The 20,327-nt window shown below is 38.2% G+C and overlaps 1 protein-coding gene across 1 annotated transcript in view; it reads left to right on the top strand.

Annotated features, from left to right (window-relative positions):
• The window catches only part of ABCA12 (ATP binding cassette subfamily A member 12), a 159,652-nt gene that overhangs the window by 113,242 nt on the left and 26,083 nt on the right, over positions 1-20,327 (top strand). Inside the window, exons 25-38 of the mRNA XM_014740290.3 lie at positions 526-595; positions 684-818; positions 1,693-1,848; positions 2,744-2,930; positions 5,022-5,240; positions 6,443-6,639; positions 8,076-8,236; positions 9,616-9,852; positions 10,248-10,398; positions 12,893-13,145; positions 14,025-14,111; positions 14,904-14,997; positions 17,670-17,797; positions 19,770-19,857. Of these exons, the coding sequence (XP_014595776.1) occupies positions 526-595; positions 684-818; positions 1,693-1,848; positions 2,744-2,930; positions 5,022-5,240; positions 6,443-6,639; positions 8,076-8,236; positions 9,616-9,852; positions 10,248-10,398; positions 12,893-13,145; positions 14,025-14,111; positions 14,904-14,997; positions 17,670-17,797; positions 19,770-19,857 (2,163 nt within the window). The remainder of the gene's footprint in view (positions 1-525; positions 596-683; positions 819-1,692; positions 1,849-2,743; positions 2,931-5,021; positions 5,241-6,442; positions 6,640-8,075; positions 8,237-9,615; positions 9,853-10,247; positions 10,399-12,892; positions 13,146-14,024; positions 14,112-14,903; positions 14,998-17,669; positions 17,798-19,769; positions 19,858-20,327) is intronic.

Below are 20,327 nucleotides of genomic sequence, written 5' to 3'. Positions count from 1 at the left end.
CTGGGTCTCGAACTGGCGAAACGCTGGGCCGCTCAAGCAGAGTGCGAGAACTTAACCACTTCGCCACGGGGCCGGCCCCAAAATTTAAATTTTTAATTTGTTGCATTATAAGCATTCAATCAATTGATATTTTAGTATATTTTCATTCTTAATACTTTTATTACCTGAAATCAGTTTATGAAGTAGCCCCTAACATTTTATTTGATTTTAATCTTAACATTGCATTATCCTGTAATTACCTGTTTTATTAATTGCTGAGCAACGTTTAATAAGTTTAGTTATATAGTTTGCATTTTTGACAAATATTTTCCAAGTTATAACTCTCCTGCTTTTGTTTTCTGCTGTTTCCTCTCCTCTTCTTTCAGAGTTATGGTGTGCTTGAGAAGAGACCTCTGTGTTTTTAAATATGCTTAGAGAGTTAGTGTCAGTTTTATGTACATAAGTGCCCAAAGTTTTAAGTGTGTTAAGATCCCTCTGGGTGATATGTATGAAGTCTATTATCATTGCTGTTTATTTTCTTCACAGAGCCTGCTTTCCCCAACAGCATTCAGTTACGCAAGTCAATACATTGCGAGATACGAGGAACAGGACATCGGTAGGCTCACTTTCTTTAAAACAGGATTTTTTCTTTCACAGCTGCAGTACATCTCATCCAAGAATAAATATATGTGTTCGCCTTTTAGGTCTTCAGTGGGAAAACATGTACAGTTCCCCGGTTCAGGATGACACCACCTCGTTTGGCTGGCTGTGCTGTCTAATCTTAGCTGACTCTTTCATTTACTTCCTTATTGCCTGGTATGTCAGGAATGTTTTTCCAGGTATGAACATGCTTCCTATAAACATATGCTTTTATGGTTTTCATCATCATAAATCGGCTAACATACATATTTTTAAAATTTGATTTACCATATATAATCTCCAAAAAATTAATTAAATCCCAAAACTAAGTGAAATTTTTTAAGATAAGATAATACACTGGTGAGTTCCTTCTCTGATGTTCCTCTAAAGGATAGAGTGAATTAAGAAGCATGGAATCCAGTCTTTCCAAATGGGCATATGCGATATTATGAGGCAAAAACCCAAGTCTCCTAATTCTAAGGAAACTTTATCAAGTTCTAATGGAAAAAGACTAGTCAGATTCCCTCTCCTAGGTCTCAAGTGTTCATCACTTCTAACATGCTAGGAATTTTTCCATTAAGCCTTATTTATATTTGTACATTGTTCTGATGCTGTAAATGAATAAAAGAGTATTCTTCCATTTATATAAAATTTCTATCAAAAACAAATATATAGGGACAGAAAGCATATCAGTGATTGGGACTTGGGTTGGGAACAGGGGTTATCTGTAAATGGGCAGAAAAAAACTTTTTGGAGTTCTAGAATGTTCTAATACAAGGATTGTGGCGATGGTTGCACAACTTTATATATTTACCAAAAATCATCTAACTACACTTACAAAAAGTAAATTTCATGGTATACAATTATTCTTCATTGAAACTAAAAAAATAATAAAAGAAAGCCTATATTTTTTATTTTACTTTGGAAACTGAGACTACTCTTTAGTGTTTATAGAATCGGGAAAAAAAAGAGAACACTTCCTGAACCATATATAATATTTTGTTGTTTAGCTTCTGTTGCTTAAATGTTAACAATCAACTAAAAGTTGCTTTTCCTAACACATTTTTATTACAGGTACATATGGTATGGCAGCTCCATGGTATTTTCCAATCCTTCCTTCCTATTGGAAGGAGCGATTGGGATGTGCAGACGTGAAGCATGAGAAAAGCAATGGCCTTATGTTTACTAATATCATGATGCAGAACACCAACCCATCTGCCAGTAAGACAAGTAGGTCAACAACAGGCATTACTATGAGAGAAGTGATATACAATTTACATGACTAGTGATTTTAATTATGTTTTTCAGAATGGCAAAATTATCATCCTTTTAGTCATGGATGAATATGTCTACACGTATGTGTTTAGACTCTTATGGAGATTAAATTGTGGCTTTTTCTGGGCTCATTAGCTCTGTTGGTTAGCATATGGTGCTAATTAGGCCAAGATTGCATCCCTTTGTGGTCCAGTTAGACTCACACAGAGAAAAATTTTATTCCTTGGCTGCAGTCTGCACCCCTAACTCCAGCCATCTGTCACTAATGATAAGGAGTAACCATGTAACAACTATGGATAACTTAGCATAACCCACTGGACCAACAGTTTAAAGTTCATGTCTTACTGACATTGGATGAGTAGGTTATCCTTGCGAAGGATGACCCATGTAAGTGGTCCTTCTGTGATGCCTGAAGGAGATGTAGATAGTAATTAATGACTGGATTCTATAAGCCACAGATTTGAGCTAGCCTTGTCTCTGTAAAATCATACCGTGTAGACATTTATTCCGTAAGTTGGTATTCTCCTGTTCAGTCGGACAACCAAGACGTAGACTTGTCTTTTGAATATTTGAAATCTGTTGAATAAAGGATAATTCATTATTGTAATTCTGAATACTAGGACTGCTTTTTCTGACATACAAGGGTGATATAAACCTTACAGAATATGGTTTCTCACTCTCATTCATTCTTTGACCAAGTGAGAAGGAGGCTAAAAACTATATATAAATTATGTTTTTACTTAAAAGGTTGTATTATTATAGTCTTCAGTTTTTAATTAGAGAAAAATCTAACTCTGGCTGCAATTTCCTTATCTGTGGGCTTACAACTCTTCTCTTAATTTCTCTCCAGGTCCTGAATACACGTTTCCCTCCAACATTGAGCCTGAACCTAAAGATCTCACAGTTGGGGTTGCCCTGCATGGGGTCACAAAGATCTATGGCTCAAAAATTGCCGTTGATAATCTCAATCTGAACTTTTATGAAGGGCACATTACTTCATTGCTGGGACCCAACGGAGCTGGGAAAACTACCACCATGTATGTTATTTTTCATGTATGTTACTACGGCCATAGAAGCATATTACTTAATATTTCCTCCCCTCCTTCATAGAAAATAAAGTTCTTACATCTACCAAATGGACTAAAATAGCTCAAATTGTATAATGTAGAACGGAAGCTAAATCAGAGGTCCCAAACCGTGAGCTCAAAGGACAGATGTTGGCACACCTAGGACTTAAAATTTTTAATTCAGTGCCAATATTTTAAAATGGAGGAGTTTTCTAATATACATAAATATTTGTGGCATCTCTTAGATAATGAAGTTCTAGCAACATTGGGTCTACAGTCTTAAGTAGGGACAATGAGTTGGCTCCAATTAGTGACTGTTCTCTTAAAGGAGGCATTTGCTTTCTGGTTTATCCCGGGTCCCCACCAATCTGTACTGCCTCATACGCCCAGTCTGTTCACTTATTTGCATTTTTATTCTGACCCATGGATAAATTTGGGTTTAAACACCCCAGTATAAACACACTCAGCCCCAGCTGCTCCATCACAGAGAATCCTTGCCTTGATTCCTAAAGAAACAACAGAATCACCAGTTATTAGACAGAGATCAGAAAGGTCAAGAGTGACACGTGGGCTGTTCTTTCTCACTCTTCACTTAATTAGCATTTTCCTGTGTCTGAATGGAGAAGCAGATTCAAATATTCTTAAAGTGACATTCTTCTGCATTTCTTTTTTGTGATTCACCTCCAATGTTCCACATTGCTTACCTTGGAATCAGCTCTAAGGAGCCATTGGTGCTCAATCCTTATTTGAGGAAAAGTGTCAGTTGCTGGATATCTTGTTTAGTATCATCATGAGTAGGCTCAGTGACTGCCAAAACATTCAAATTAATGTTTGTAAATAAAAGGGGACAAAGGAAGGTCATGAGGTCATGAAATGAGTGAACATGCAGCTGTTCTCATTTCTATGACCTGTTTACATTCAGAGTTGGCTTTTTAGTGAGAATACAATGCTTAAAAAGCAAGATTTCTAATAGGCGATTAGAGGCCAATGAAGAAAAGGGATAAAGAAAGCTTTCGAAGAGCCTGCAATTTTAGCTGAGAAAGTCCCCATTTTATTTTCTGAATATAAAGAATGAAGTATATTATTTGTATTTCAATGTGTTTTTATGGGAAGAATTGTATATTGCATTGATTCTCTAGTTAATCCACAATAGCCACTTAGGGTCTATTATGTGCAAAGCACAAGTTAGACACTGAGAGAGAGTGGTGAGAAATGATGTTTCCTGATCTAAGGGAGCTTGTGTTTTAGTGGAGAAGACGGGTATTAAATAATTGCTCAGTTTACTAACTATCTGAAAGAGGAAGAGGAATTATCTAGGTGAGAATGCTCCAGTTACACTGTAGAGAAGGGACTGAAGATGGCCAAGGGCCATGAGTTAGGAGCCTACAGCAGCTGGTAGGTAATTGGTGACGGCAGCTTGCACTAAGGTGGTGGCTAGGAAAATGGAGAAATATGGGTGAGTTAGGAGATGAAGATAGAAGGAGGATGCAAAAACGACTCTAAATTCCAGGCTTGTGCAACCAGTATATACATTTATCATATAGTGAAAGAGGTAACATCAACAAGGGAAAGGATTTGAGGGCAAAGATCATGAGTTAAGTGTTGAATATATTGAGTTTGAGGATCCTGTAAGATGTCCCATGGAGAAGTGGCATTGTCTGTTGGATGGATAGAGCAAGCCCACAACTGAGGGTGGAGATCTGGGCTAGAGAGATAATTTTGAGACTTAATGACCGGTAGACACTATCTGATCCCAGGAAAGGGCGTGAGTTTGCTCAAGGAGACAGTACACTTGCAATTAAAGAGCACAACCGTTTCTATCATTCTTACCAACCTACCACCACCACCATCATGATTATGTAGTGTCTATTAACACTCTAAATTATTAAAAGCTTGAAAGTAATTTTAATTTTTATTCCTATTTAATACTATTTTATTTCATAGGTTGACTTTGAGGAGATACAATGCAATATTTTTTGCTAACAACTGAGATATATCTCGTCCTAAAAACCAAGCTTCAATGCTTGGTTCCCACCTAATTTATCATTTCTTCATTTCCAGCTCCATGTTGACTGGGCTGTTTGGGGCCTCAGCAGGTACCATCTTTGTTTATGGAAAAGATATCAAAACAGACCTACACATCGTACGGAAGAGTATGGGGGTCTGCATGCAGCACGATGTCTTGTTTAGTTATCTCACTACCAAGGAGCATCTTCTCTTATATGGCTCCATCAAAGTTCCTCACTGGACTAAAAAGCAGCTGCACGAGGAAGTAAAAAGGTCAGTCATGACAGGAACAAGAACATGCGTTGGTAATTCCTCTCAAAGAGAATTCAAGCTACGGTAATAAGACCAATAGGAAACATTTTCTCACAAAACAATTGGTTTTTAGTTTTTCTATTTCTCTGGTATGTATACATTTAATGTCATTTTCCTCAGCAGCCTGTTATTATACTGGAACTGTTTAAATCTCTTCTTCTCTGGTTCATATATTGCCCCAAATCCTCTGCTTCTACTCTCCATGGCTACTGCACTGGTCCAAGCCTCTCAACTGGACTCCTGGCTTCTACTCTCCCTTATACAAACTATTCTTCAAAGAGCAGCCAGGGATCTTTTTAAACTGCAGATCAGACCATGTCACTCCTGGGTTCAAAACCCTCTGATGGTTTCCCACCACACTCAGTATAAAACTCTGTAATGTCCTTATCAAGGGCTTCGAGGCCCTACATGACCTGCTCCCAATCTCACTTCTGATTTCATTTCCTTCTACTCTCCCTCATTTGCTCTGCTCTTGGCACACTAGCCCAGTAGCACACTTGATTATGCTAGGCCTGCTCCAGCCTCAGGGCTGCTCACTTACTGTTCTCTCTACTTAGAGCAGCCTTCCCCAGACAGCCATTTGACTTACTGCTCCGCTTTCCTGGTCTCTGCTCAAATGTCACCTTCTCTGAGGGGACCACCATGTATAAGATAGATGCCTAAAATAGCAAGCCCCAGGCACTCCTTATTTCTTGTACCTTGCTTTATTTATTTTTTTTTGGTGCATTTACCACTGCGTGGCATATTATAAACATCCTTGGGAATCTATTTATTGATGGAATTTCCCCTGCATCCCTCCTGACACATGGACATACTAGATCATAGTGTTATGGGTAGGAATGTTGTCTGCTCACTGATTTTCTCCAGCACCTAAAACACGGTCTGGCACAAAACAGGCAGACGATCCACAAATATTTATCAAATGGATGAGTAAAATCATAAGTCATATATTCCTTTGTATTATTTTCTGAGTATTAACTTTGTATCTCCAGCTAGATGATAAATAATAAAATTTATATCATGAATCCTCAATAGTTTCTTGTACCTTGGTGAGCACATAATAGTTACTTAGTGAATACCTATCATCTAGGGTGCTTATTATATTTTTCCAATATTCCAGTATTCTATCTGCAAAAACTAACCACCATACATAATTTTTGAAGGACTTTGAAAGATACTGGCCTGTATAGTCATCGTCATAAGAGAGTTGGAACATTGTCGGGAGGAATGAAGAGGAAGTTATCTATCTCCATCGCTCTCATTGGTGGATCCAGGGTGGTGATTTTGGATGAGCCGTCCACTGGAGTCGACCCGTGTTCTCGCCGAAGTATATGGGATGTTATATCCAAGAACAAAACTGGTATGAGCACCTTCTTATAACTTCTCCACCCAAGTCATAATTTTGCCCTCTTGGATGCACCCAGACAAGAAGAAGCCTTTTCTGTTTATTATCTCCATTAAAAGTCTCAGATGGGTTCTTCCTTTTCCCAAGTTTTTCTTCTTCCAGTTCAATTTCTGCGTCAATTAGTTAATACAATAGTCTCCCCTTATCCACGGTTTCGCTTTCTGCAGTTTCAGTTAACAGAGGTCAACTACAGTCCGAAAATATTAAATGGAAAATTCCAGAAATAAACAATTCATGGGTTTTAAATTGCACACCGTTCTGAGTCGCGTGATGAAATCTCACCCGTCCCACTCCATCCTGCTCGGGGCATGAACTGTCCCTTTGTCCAGCGGATCCACACTGTAGACGCTACCCGCTGGTCACTTAGAAGCCATCTCGGTTATCAGATCAACTGTCGCAGTACACAGTGCTTGTGTCAAGTCACCCTTATTTTACTTAATATGGCCCCAAAGCACAAGAGTAGTGATGCTGGCAATTTGGATATGCCAAAGAGAAGCTGTAAAGTACTTCCTTTAAGTGAAAAGGTGAAAGTATTCTACTTAATAAGGAAAGAAAAACATTGTATGCTGAGGTTGCTAAGATCTCCCGTAACTTTTATTACAGTATACTGTTATCGTTGTTCTGCTTTATTATTAGTTATTATTGTTAATTTCTTACTGTGCCTAATTTATAAATTAAACTTTATCATAGTTATGTATGTGTAGGAAAAAACAGTATATAAAGAGTTTGGTACCATCTGCGGTTTCAGGCATCCACAGGGGTCTTGAAACGGATCCCCGTGGATAAGGGGGGACTGCTGTATCTATGTAGTGCCCACTGTGAGTTGATCCCTTAACTGGCCTTTTTCAGAGCATGCAAATCCAACAGAAGTTCCAAATTCTGCCTAGAGGAGCTTAGAATCTAATTAGAGATACCAAACATACACAAATGAAAATAAACTGAAAACAGACTAAATAAGTGCTAACAGGATGTGAGGCAGAGGAGCAATCAGAGTGGAGTGGATTAATCAGAGAAGAATATTCAAAGTCTTTAAAATTACTGCTTTTTCATAGTGAAGAAAGGGGGAGAGAGAGTGAGAATGGAAATGAAGCCAAAGGAGCAAATTCACACATTGCCAACGTCCACGCTACAAATGAGGGACATTTAGCCACACAGAATAATAACTGCTTATTTGCTGCCAACTTACAAGAAAAATACCCCCCAATATTTAAGAACACCCCTCCTGAATTTCTCTTGGATGATTTTGGAAGCTCCTTCTGGTCAGTTTTTCCGTTAGCTCATAAACCATGACTCCTCTCATAAATCACAGGACTTACTTGTGCTAACTCTGTATATCTTGGGAACTGTATCTTCATTTTTCACTCTCGGTTGTTCTCCTCTGTGTTTTGAAGCCAGAACAATCATTCTGTCGACGCACCACTTGGACGAGGCTGAAGTGCTGAGCGACCGCATCGCCTTCCTGGAGCAGGGCGGGCTGCGCTGCTGCGGGTCACCGTTTTACCTCAAGGAAGCATTTGGGGATGGCTACCACCTCACGCTCACCAAGAAAAAGGTTCGAAGGAGAGGAAACATACCTTTGTTATGGGGTTGTAAATTAATTTGTGTATGAAAGAGAGACAGAATCTCTCCAACTTTATTCACTGTTAAAATTCACTGTTTATCTGTTACATTCGTGTTTCTCAAACTCGAGCGAGCATCAGGACACCTGGAAGTCTTGGATAGACTCAGATTTGTGGCCCCACCTCAGCAGTCAGAATTCAGTTGGGCTGGGATGGGGCTGCAGAATTTCCTACATTTCTAATAAGGTCCCAGGTGCTGATGATGTTACTGGTCTGGGATCTCACGTGGAGAACCAGTGTGCTAGGTAAAAAATGATCTAAATCTAAATGATGGAGCATCAGCCTTTTAGCTTCCCTGGCATTTCTGCCTGGAGGGCTAAAAATTAGATTTTCTGCTCTATCAAAAGCAAATGAAGAGAATATGCAGGCGTGTGTTCACTTTCCGATCAAAGCTCCTTGAGTGGGACTAACTCAGGCCATTGGTGCTTCTACGTCTCTGAAGAACAAGGATGCTAAGGATCCCTGTGCCAACTCAAATAACGTATGATTCACCAATACTGGGCAAGATAGGTTATCGGGCAGGTTTTGATTATTATCACTTACTTTATATGTGACCATCCCGATGTGACTTCCAAAACATAAAAATTTATTATGTTCATTATTATATTTATTAATTCACTCAAAAATTTATGTGTTAGTTGTGTGATACCTTATTATGTGTCCAAGGCACTGTTCTAGGCACTGGGGATGAAGCCGTGAACTGACGATATTAAAATCTCTGCCCTCATAGAGTTTGTATTCTGATGGAGTGCAGGGAATTCAGATGATACAATTGACAAGTATCTTATTTAGTATATTAGCAACTGATTAATGCTACGGGTAGAAATAAAGAAAAGGAAGGGCAATAGGGAATGCTGGGCAGGGCCATTCTAAGTGGGGTAGTAAGAGAAAGGGTCTCTGAAAAGGTGACAGTTGAGCCAAGAGTAGGGGCCAGGAAAGAATGAGCCGTGTCACTCGCTATCTGGGGGCAAAGGAACAGCAATTGCAAGGCCCTGAGGAGGGCGTGCCTGAGCCTGAAGCACTCTAACAACAGAGAAGAGAGTGTTGTGGCTGGAGTAGAGCAGGGGAGAGGGAGGAGGGCAGGCAGTTAGGGTGGAGAAGGGACAAGCTGAGGTGGGAGAGGAGAGCCAGTAGAATAGTGACTTTCAGACAACTCTGGGGACCCCAGCGGGACAGGGAGCCACTGACGGAGTGGTGTGTGGTCTGACTCAGGTCTGGGGTGGCCCAAAAGAACTCACTACCTTCTGATGAGGGCCCTTGGGCACTACAATGTGAACACAAGGGAGTGTTTAACTTCTGTTTTTGTCTCTAGAGTCCAAATCTAAACGCAAGTACTGTATGTGACACCATGGCCGTGACAGCAATGATCCGGTCACACCTCCCTGAAGCCTACCTCAAGGAGGACATTGGGGGAGAACTTGTTTATGTGCTTCCTCCGTTTAGCACCAAAGTCTCAGGGGCCTATCTGTCGCTCCTAAGAGCGCTGGACAATGGCATGGGCAACCTCAACATCGGGTGCTACGGCATTTCAGACACCACCGTGGAAGAGGTACATCTGGACGTTTCCTTTATTTTTAAAGCTGATATAACTTGCTTTAGAATAAATATGCCTTAGAATAAATAATTGCCTTAGAATAAATATATATAGTGTTTTTAAAAAAGAAGAGAAATATTTTTAAAATAAACATTCCACAATATCAGAAAATCTCAAAATTATCTCAATATGATTCTTAGGTAAGATTGACTTCTGAGAACAACACATCACTCAATTACATGTATCTTTTACAGACAAAAATGTTCACTTTAAGTCACTCAAAAATATTCACTTAAGTCGCACATTTCTCTCAATAAATATGACAAAAATTCAAAATCAAAACTGAATTCAGAAACTAGAAAAGACACGTACGTTTTATGTTAACGAACTGTTCCGGCTTCTCTTTCTAGGTCTTTCTGAACTTGACTAAAGAGTCACAAAAAAATAGTGATATGAGGCTTGAGCATTTAACACAACAGAAAATTGGAAATTCCGGTACCAACGGCACCTCAACTCCTGACGACTTGTCTGTGAGCAGCAGCAACTTCACAGACAGAGATGGTACACCTCTAACGCACATCTTTTGCTTAATTCCAATAAATGACCTAAATGTGAGAAAATCAAGGACAGATTTTGATTTTCTTTTAAATTCCACTTTAAATTTTATTTCTAAATTCAGAAAGACTAAAGAAATATAAGCTTTCTCTTTTGTATATATGCCAAACATTGAACCCAATCGAATTCTCTATTTCAAGAATATTTTGCAGAATGTAAAAGAGCTTCCTTATTAGGGTGGTGATGAGTATTCCTTTCAACTATCAGAAGTCATTTTCAAGACGTAAATTACTAGAATTTGAGTTGTGTTCAAAGAGCTAGAATCCTTTTGTAATCAGTGCTGTCCAACAAGGGACAAAGTTACCTTGTAAGGTAGTTCACTGGCTGCTATTAGACACATTCAAGTGGAGGTAATAGTCATCAAAACAAGTTAGAAAAACAGTCATCATTCTTTATGGGGCCTCAATGGAAAATATGTCTAAGCTTCCCCCCATTGAATGATTCAGGTGCTGATCGAATCCAGGCTCTGAGAAAAGGCTTTCCGGGAGGGCTCTCTGACTTGATGAAGTTGGACTTGATGGCTAGGAATCTGTAATAACAGGTTTCCCCCCAATTCTTCACACAAGATGTTTGAAAAATCATGTTTCTTGACACAACTTTGAGGAATGGGGCTCTTTTTAAAATAACTTATCTTTTTTTTGGTGAGGAAGATTGTCCCTGAGCTAAGGTCTGTGCCAATCTTCCCCTATTTTTTTGCATGTGGGAGGCTGCCACAGCATGGCTTGATGAGTGGGGTGTGTGTGTCCAGGCCCAGGATCCAAACCCACAAACCCTGGGCTGCTGAAGTGGAGCATGTGAACCTAACCACTACGCCACTAGGCTGGCCATTTGTAAAATAACTTTTATTCCCTCTTATTCTCTTTCTGAGAGTTCGCTTATGTCCTTGGAAACACTATTTATTCAAGGAAGCATATACTAAAATAATGTATAAATTATGGAGTAGTCACTCCAACAGTTTGCTTAAATTGGGAAAAATCTCTAAGAGCAGAACTTTTAATTAAACATTTTGTCTGCCTCTAAAACTCAAAAAAGATCATCTCTGATGTTTGTTTAATTCTGCAGCTCGGGAGAGTCATTTGTCCTCTGCCATATTCCTCATTTATCGTCTTTTGGGGAATATAATTGTTGGGTCCATGGAATTGAGGACTTTGATTAGAAAGCGGTCATCTGCTTCAGGAAGAAAATGTTATGTATTTGCCTCTGCATTTGTCCATAATTTGCCACCATTCTTCAGTCGGAATGTTCCCCCATTGACATTATCTTTTGGAAAGCACACTTGCTCTGGATGATACACCTGAAAGTCATCCACATGTAATTTCTCAAGAAACAGAAAAGCATACTAATTAACTTAAAATATTCAGCTCCCTCTGCAATTCTCCTTTGCAGAGATAGGAGTTGCATTTAAACTTGCTCGCTCTGTTTAATTGGAATTCATTTTAAATTAAGCAGCTTTGTATTTTTCGTTATCAGCTAAATGAAGATCATGATTTTTGTGCTGCATAATTTGGGATGGAGAATTAAAAATATCCACAGAGTTGACGAATACTGTCATCTTCTCACATGTAAAGGAGAGCTTGGTGGCAGGCCTTCGGAGGGAAGGCTGTATTTGAACCTATTTTTAGAGAGGGCTGCAGAAATGATCAATTGTAAGAGCATTACTGAGGAAGCAATGGCTTATGACCTCCACAGCGGCTCTCACTCTCGGAAACCATGGAATTTTTCTCAGCACTTGAACAGCATTTCAGAGAGGGGGAGGGTAGACATTTTCTCCAGTGAGTTCTTTTTTGTGACTCTAGTGGTAAAAATGGGCTTTTGAAACGCCATCAGATCAGTCCAAATTTCTAAAGAGAATGTCATGAATGAGTGTTTGAACTAGAATTACACTTTGGAGGGGAGCATTTTCCCTTCCCAGGTTTAAGGCGAATTCATTGCACGTCACATTAGAATGAGAGCTGGTTAGACTGACCATCACTAAGTTACCCACAATAAGAATTTCTTAGACTGGGCTCATGTTTTGGTTTGTATTTGTCCTATTTCAATTCACTATTGATAGAAGCTCTCTCTTGAGTATTAATAATTAGAAATACATACCGTGTCTGCATTAAGACCTTGGAGATTGGGAAAATATGCATTTATAAAATTCTACATATCTCACTTTGACATGTAAAATTACTATGTAGATGACTAACAATACTTTGTGTATAGTGATGTGTAATTTTCAAAGCAGTTTTACGTACAGTTCTATGAGATGGAGAGGCTTAGGCCTAAGGATCATGAAGGAAGGGCTGAACCTCAAATCTAAGTCTTTAGAATATAAGCGCTTTGCTTACCACATCATATCAATCACATCATGCCATCCATCCATAGTTTCTGAAGTTACTTTATTACTTGATTTATCAGGACTTCCCGGAAACATGCTAAATCTCTTTTTCTTAATCAGACAAAATCCTGACGAGAGGAGAGAGGTTGGATGGTGTTGGACTGTTGCTGAAGAAGATAATGGCTATATTCATTAAGAGATTCCACCACACCCGCAGGAACTGGAAAGGTTTCATTGCTCAGGTCATTCTCCCCATCGTCTTTGTAGCCACTGCCATGGGCCTTGGCACACTGAGAAATTCCAGCAACAGTTATCCAGAGATGCAGATCTCCCCATCTCTTTACGGTACCTCTGAACAGACAACCTTCTATGCGTAAGTTTCTTTCCTTTCACTCAAACAGCATTCCCACAATGCCTCCAGAGGTACGGTTGTGCCTGAATGAATGCCACAAAATGCTGAAGAATTAAGAACTTAGGAGACACAGCACCTGATTCTGCCAAAGGAGTGAACACTTTGAGTTATTGCAACATGACACTTCTGTCACCAACAAATAACTTTTTAAGAGTTTTTGTGTTTGTCTACGAATAAAATTATAGTAGATCTTTATTTTTAATGGCTAGACTTTAATCAAGAAAGCCAGGTTATATGTGGCTTCCCGATCTGTTGTAATATGTAGCAAATAACTTTTTATTTTTTTAAATTTATTTTTATTTTTATTTTTTCTGAGGAAGATTAGCCCTGAGCTAACATCTTCTTCTTTTTGCTGAAGAAGACTGGCACTGAGCTGACCTCCATGCTCATCTTCCTCTGCTTTTTATGTGGGATGCCTACCACAGCATGGCTTGACAAGCAGTGCATGGGTCCGTACCCGGGATCCGAATGGGTAAACCCTGGGCCACCGAAGCGGAATGTGTGAACTTATCCTCTGGGCCACTGGGCTGGCCCCACAAATAACTTTTTCTTGATCTCACAAATATTGAATAGTAACATCAGAATTATGTATAATATAATGTTATATATACAATAGGTGATCACTAAATGCATGTGACAATTAGAATAACAAGGCAGCCAAATAGAGACATGTGCTTATTTTTTTCCATGACACTTTTTTCTAAGAATGATAGGTTTCGTAGATTTTTAAGAAAACAGTCCTAACGACAGTGTATTTCTTCAAATTATTCATGACAGTGAGTTTAATACGGGAGTCTAGTGGAGGAATCATGAATTTGTTTCTATCCTTTAATATTACAGGAATTTTCACCCAAGCACAGAAGCACTGGTCTCAGCCATGTGGGCCTTTCCAGGCATCGACAACATGTGTTTGAATGTCAGTGATCCGTAAGTGGTTCTCATTTTTTCCCTTTGTTTCAACATTCCCCTTTGTGTGGGTACGTGTGCATGCATGTGTGTGCATGTGTATGGATGAGTGGGTGTGTATTTGGCTGGAGGAGGGCAGCGCCCCGATAGAAATCTGTGTTGGACAGATTTTATCTGTCTCCTTTAGTTCATTCAAAGCGATGCTATACTGTAAAAATAAAGAGTAGGTGCTTTATACTTGAAAGTTCTTTTGTGTACATATTTTCACTTAGCAATCACAACCCTGAAAATTATTAATCCCATTTTTAAGATGAAGAAACTGAGGCTCACGGGAAAAAGATACTTGTCTAAAGAAATCTAGATAATAAGTTATATAGCTAAGTGGAGACCCAAGTCTTCTGACTCCAATTTCCATGTTTTTGCACTACATAGTGTTGCTTATTCAAACTTCCAAGATAGTACACGACACATGTCAACTGGCATTGGTGCATTATTATTCTGAAGTAGCCCCATCCTGCCAGAGGAGAGGATGAAAAGGAGAAAGAGAAGGAAGGGGTCAGAACACCCCTCCTGCCACATGAAGACAATTCAGTGAGCTTTGGTCTCAACCCTGTTTAATCTATGAGCACTCTCCTTCAATCACTCAGATCAAATCACTTGAAAATGGTAGTGCAATGTATATTCAAGTTCTGAAAAATCAGTAAATTGTATCTAAGATTATACATCTGAATTTAATACCAAATACTCCCTTATACGCTCCTACGTGAACGTAAGAACATGCACCCTTCACTTCCATATTGCTTTCACTTACAGAAGGTGTTTAAAGAAAGACAGTCTGGCAAAATGGGACACCAGTGGAGAACCTATCACTAACTTTGGAGTTTGCTCCTGCTCAGAAAATATCCAGGTAAGACAGAATTCAGCTTCAGTGAAGCAGGAAAGAGAAAGGAATAAATAATGAAACTTGAAAGATCTGTCTGGGTTACCAAAGAGTCAGGATAATTTCACTTTATGGAAGCTAGTGGCTCAGAAATGTGGACCTGGGCAGCTCAAAAATATTGACTTTGAACTTCAGGTCACTGTTTTAAATCCATCTCAAGACAAATTTCCAAAAGTAGGTAATTCTATGATGGTCTTTGTGGAAACCAACTGAAAATGAATTTTTGGTCATGGTTCAGTTCTAACTATAAAGCTCTATGTTTCACACAACAAAATGCCACCATAACAGTCAGATTTGAAAACACAGTGAGACTGATGCCACCGTAGTGGTCAGCTGGAAGTCAGTAATGTGTAAATCCAGGACAGAACTCCATGTGTCTCTAAGCAACACCTCCAGGCTGCAAGAGAGGTCCATGTTCTGAGGGAAACAGAAAAGATTGTTCAACCATCACTTACCCTGTCTGTATTCTATAGATGCACACCTTTGTTTTTTAGGCCTAGCAATTCACCAAACTTTTAAGAAAGACAAATCCACTGGGGAAAATAAAGATTGTTGAAGAAGAGAGGTCGCTATTAGCTGCTGAGGGTCACTATATTGTCAACTTACTGTCCCATAGGGGAGGAATCTAGCAATACTTTCTTCAGTGTCATCTGATTGTAGCCTGAACTATCTTGGTATGATACCTTAGAATGAAAGTGTTTTCAGTGAATGCAACCTATTTTTGTGTTCTCATGCAAGACAATTACTAACAATAAAAGCTGGAATTCAACAAGCATCTTTAAGAATCCATGCATATTTAACTATTAGTCTTAGCCAGTATTTATCTAATTTAGCTAATTTCTGAAATTCTTTACGTATTTCCTTTAGTTCACAGTAAAAGTCAAATAGCTTAGTATTTAAAATTGGAATCTGGATAAATTTTATTAATCAAAAAAACCCCCAGTAGATTTAAAATTTTTCCATTTTTGCTCTGCTGATGGGAATCTCAATGGGTGTAAACAGTTTTTAAAACTATTTGACAGTATCTACTAATGCTGAAGATATATGTACCCTATGGGATCGGCAATTCCATTCCTACTAGATAACCACCAGAAATATGAATAGGCTCACAAGACACATATATTGGGAGATTCAGAGCAATGCTATTCCTAATAGCCACCCAATCCCACCCACAGTAGAGTGGATAAATCAAAGGTAACGTATTTCCACAATGGAATTCTATTGCAACATGAGAATGATTGATCTACAACTACACTCATCATATGAAAAATTCTCACAAATAAATGATGAGAAAAAAACAAATACAAGAGAGTATATATGATATGATTCCATTTATATAAAATACGAAAACAGGCAAAACTATTCTATCCCGGTTCCTTTGGAGGTAGCAGTGATTGGAAGGGAGCATGATGAGGGGACTTCTGGGGTGCTAGCATTGTTTCCTGACCTGGTGCTGGATGCATGGGTGTGTTCAGTTTGTCAAAATACATCAAGCAGTACACTTATAATATATGTGTCTTTGTATGTATAATGTAATCCAATAAAAATAGCTAAAAAAATTACACTTCATACATAATTATTGTGAAACCAGTGGCATTCTAGAATGTGACCTTCAAGTTGACACAACTTGATGTTAGGTGAAATTCAGCATCCATTTTTTTAGAGCAACTTGCAACTTTAAGCTCTTGGCACACACGTGTGATGCTGACCTTAGGCTCTGGGATATTGTGTGAAGGGACAGGAGGAAAAGCTGTAAAGTGCTAGGCTTCTCCAGACTAAACTTCATGGCAGCGGAGCGTAGGAAGCTCCACTGAAAGGTAAGTGGTCAGGAAGTGCAGAAAGCTACGAGAGTAAAAATAAGTGGTTAGAACTAAGCTCTGAGAACGGTTAATGGTAATATACCAATGAAATTGATTTTGACAAGAATATGATGGTAACGTAAGATGCTAACAAAGGGGGAAACTGGGTGAGGGGTACACAGGAAATCTCTGCACAGTCTTTGCAACTTTTCTGTACGTTTAGTCTATATTTAAACATATATATGTATATATATATATAACTTCTATTTTGGAATAATTTTAGATTTCTATGTATAAAGATTAGATTTCACTTTATATAAAATCAAATGATTTAGATTTAGATATATGTAAAATAGGCTCTGACACCTAGGTTGGTTATCCTAAAACTAATATAACGCAAGCTTTTATCCACTGCTGTCAGTCCCTGAGAACTTAAGTCTGTTAATGTCATTTTTTCAATTTGGGGCAAACATTTTTTGTCCCTGTGAATTATTGAGGGAATTCTGAATCATCTTGGCGTTTAATTTTATTCTCCATACATATCAAGCCTGTCAGTACAGTGAAAGAAATATCGCACCTCAGTCAACTTGTGCTCTTTCTTGGCTTCCAGTGAGTCCCAAACACGTGCATATGCTCTCTGTAAGTAACTGTTTGTTCTGATTTCTTGGCATAGGCAAGATGACTTCCTTTCCAAAGCTCTTTAGACTCAGGGGACAGTCTTATCACATTCTACCAGTTGCGATAACAGACAAATCATGAGACTGGAGCTCCTTCACATTGTCTATTTGACTTGCACAGTGGTGGCCAGACAGAACCTAATTTTTAACTTTATTTTTCCAGGAATGTCCTAAATTTAACTATTCTCCACCTCATAGAAGAACTTACTCTTCCCAAGTAGTTTATAACCTCACTGGGCACCGCTTGGAAAATTATCTTATATCAACTGCCAATGAGTTTTCACAAAAAAGGTAAAAAATACGCTGCATATAACATTTAATTGAGCATATCTGGCTTTCTCATTTTAATGTAACTGCCTGCTGAACTTGAGACAATAGATTCAAATTTCTACTGATTACTTATGTGGTCGAAATCTCTGTTTTATCCTAACAACCTTATGTATTAAAATTTAAGTGATGACTCTAAATTAAGATTCATTTGAGCAAATTGAAAAGCATTGGTTTCTTTAGGTTTCGAAAATGTATTGTTAAATTTGTACGTATTTCTTTTTCTTGAAGCACAAGAGAAGTTATTGACTGGATTATCCCACCTCAGAGAGTTTTAAGGCATGGCTTTGGTGACAATTGGCCTTAGTTTCAACACGAATATCTCAAAAGTTAGAGTATGATATACGTGTATGGATGAAATGTGTCCAAGTGCGGGCTTGTAGCTAAGCCGCCTAAGCATTTGCCATGGATGTAAGGGCAGCAGCTCGCATTTCCCATGACGTAGATGGACCCGGCGGACACTATGCTAAGTGAAATAAGCCTGACGCAGAGACTGCAAGACTCTGTCTCCTGAAAGACAAAGACTGCATGACTTCCCTTATATGTGGACTCTAAAATAGCGAAACTCATGGAAGCAGAGAGTAGAATGATGTTTGCCAGGATCTGGGAGGAGAGGAAGACGGGGAGATATTGGTCAAGGGGTACAAAGTTTCAATTATGCAAGATGAATATGTTCTGAAGATCTAATCTAAAGCAATGTGACTATGGTTAAAAATACTGTATTGTATGCTTGAAATTTGATAAGATAATAGATCTTAAGCATTCTCATCATGCACACACACACACAAAGAAAATGGTATAACCGTGTGAGGTGATGGATGTGTTCATTAGCTTGCTTATGGTGATTATTACACAATATATACATATATCAAAATAGCAAATTGTATACCTTAAATATATACAATTTTTATTTGTCAGTTGTACCTCAATAAACCTCTGGGCGTGGGGGATGTTGGTAGGCTTGCAATAGTTTTCTCCTCTCCTCCATCTCTTCCCTCCTTCATTTCTCAATTTTACTAAGTGATAGATTCACTGTAAGATAATTAGAAACCACAGATCAGCAAAAAGAAAGAAAAAATATTCCCTCTCCAATATGATATAATCACTATTGATTATATATCCTTCCAGAAATTTTCTAGTCAGATATGCATGTAAATATTTTCAATGAAATGGGGTTTATTGTAAACAAACTGTTCTAAAACCTGCTTTTTTAAAAAAAAAACGTGAACAATATACTATTGTGTTCCTTGTACATCAAAAATACAGCACCATAGCATCACATTTAGGATGATAGCCATCCTTTCGATTATTCTAGGGTGACTGCATCATTATTTATGTAACCTAACCCTAATTTGGGGCACAAATTAATCTATTCTTAAAATTACTACTTAGATTTTTTAAGTCCACTTTTTATTTTTAAGAGATGATTAACTGACAGGTAGTTATATAGACACAACTCACTTTCAAATATCTGAGAAGAGAAAAAATATAGCACCAGGGAACAAATTAGGGGGAAAGTTTGGGGAGTAGAAGTGGAGCCATCTGTAAAAAGATAAGAAGTGATGTTCTATCATTTTAGTCTTAAATTACCTACAAAAGGATATTTAAGCACTAATATCTTAAGTTTTTTGAAATGATACTCGATCCATTTAAGGAGGAATTGGTTAGATTATGTGCCACTTATTTTCAGAATGATTACTCCATATTTGCAACTGTTTCAAAGGACTTTTTGCTTCTGGTTATAATGTACACTTTAAACTAAAATATGATTTAAAAAAGTGATAAAAGTATAAAATATTTGTCAGGCAGTAGTTATTTCATACTATACATATGTTCCTAATGGAAAGAAAAAATCCAGCTCTTAGTTAAACATTTTAGATCTATTTATGAATATTTTCTCCATTAAAACAAATATAAATTTTATTATTCTCTATAGATATGGAGGTTGGAGTTTTGGGCTGCCTTTGACTAAAGACCTTCGTTTTGATGTAACAGCAGTTCCTGCCAATAGAACACTTGCCAAGGTGAGTTATGATCTTTCTTCTGGGAGGTCATACAGATGAGAATGTGAACTGGGAACATTCAAGCATTTTCATGAGGTTAAAACAAAGCCTGGGCACAATGAATGTGAAAAGCAGTTTGGCATGACGCATGCACCACAGCATGGCAGCTCCAGTCCTGGGTATTTACTCTAGTGAAACATGTCCATGTAAGTACCAGGATATGTATGCAAGAATATGCCTAGGAGTGTTTCTCATCTCAGCCAAAAACACAACCCCAACTGCCCAAGTGAAGTGGAATAAATAAATAAATAGTTATATATTCATTCAATAGAACTTTCCGCAATGGAAATGAATGACCTCAGTTCCATACAAAGAGCAAGCTAAATCTCCCAAACCTTATTAATAAACTAAAGAAAAAATGAAAAAGAATCTGTAACTACAATTGCATTGACTATAAACTTCAAGAGTAGGCAAAACGCATGCATATCGTT

The sequence above is a fragment of the Equus caballus genome, chromosome 6 (genome assembly GCF_041296265.1).
Source record: "Equus caballus isolate H_3958 breed thoroughbred chromosome 6, TB-T2T, whole genome shotgun sequence".
Taxonomy (NCBI): Eukaryota; Metazoa; Chordata; class Mammalia; order Perissodactyla; family Equidae; genus Equus; species Equus caballus.
This window is presented reverse-complemented; position numbering and strand designations above follow the sequence as displayed.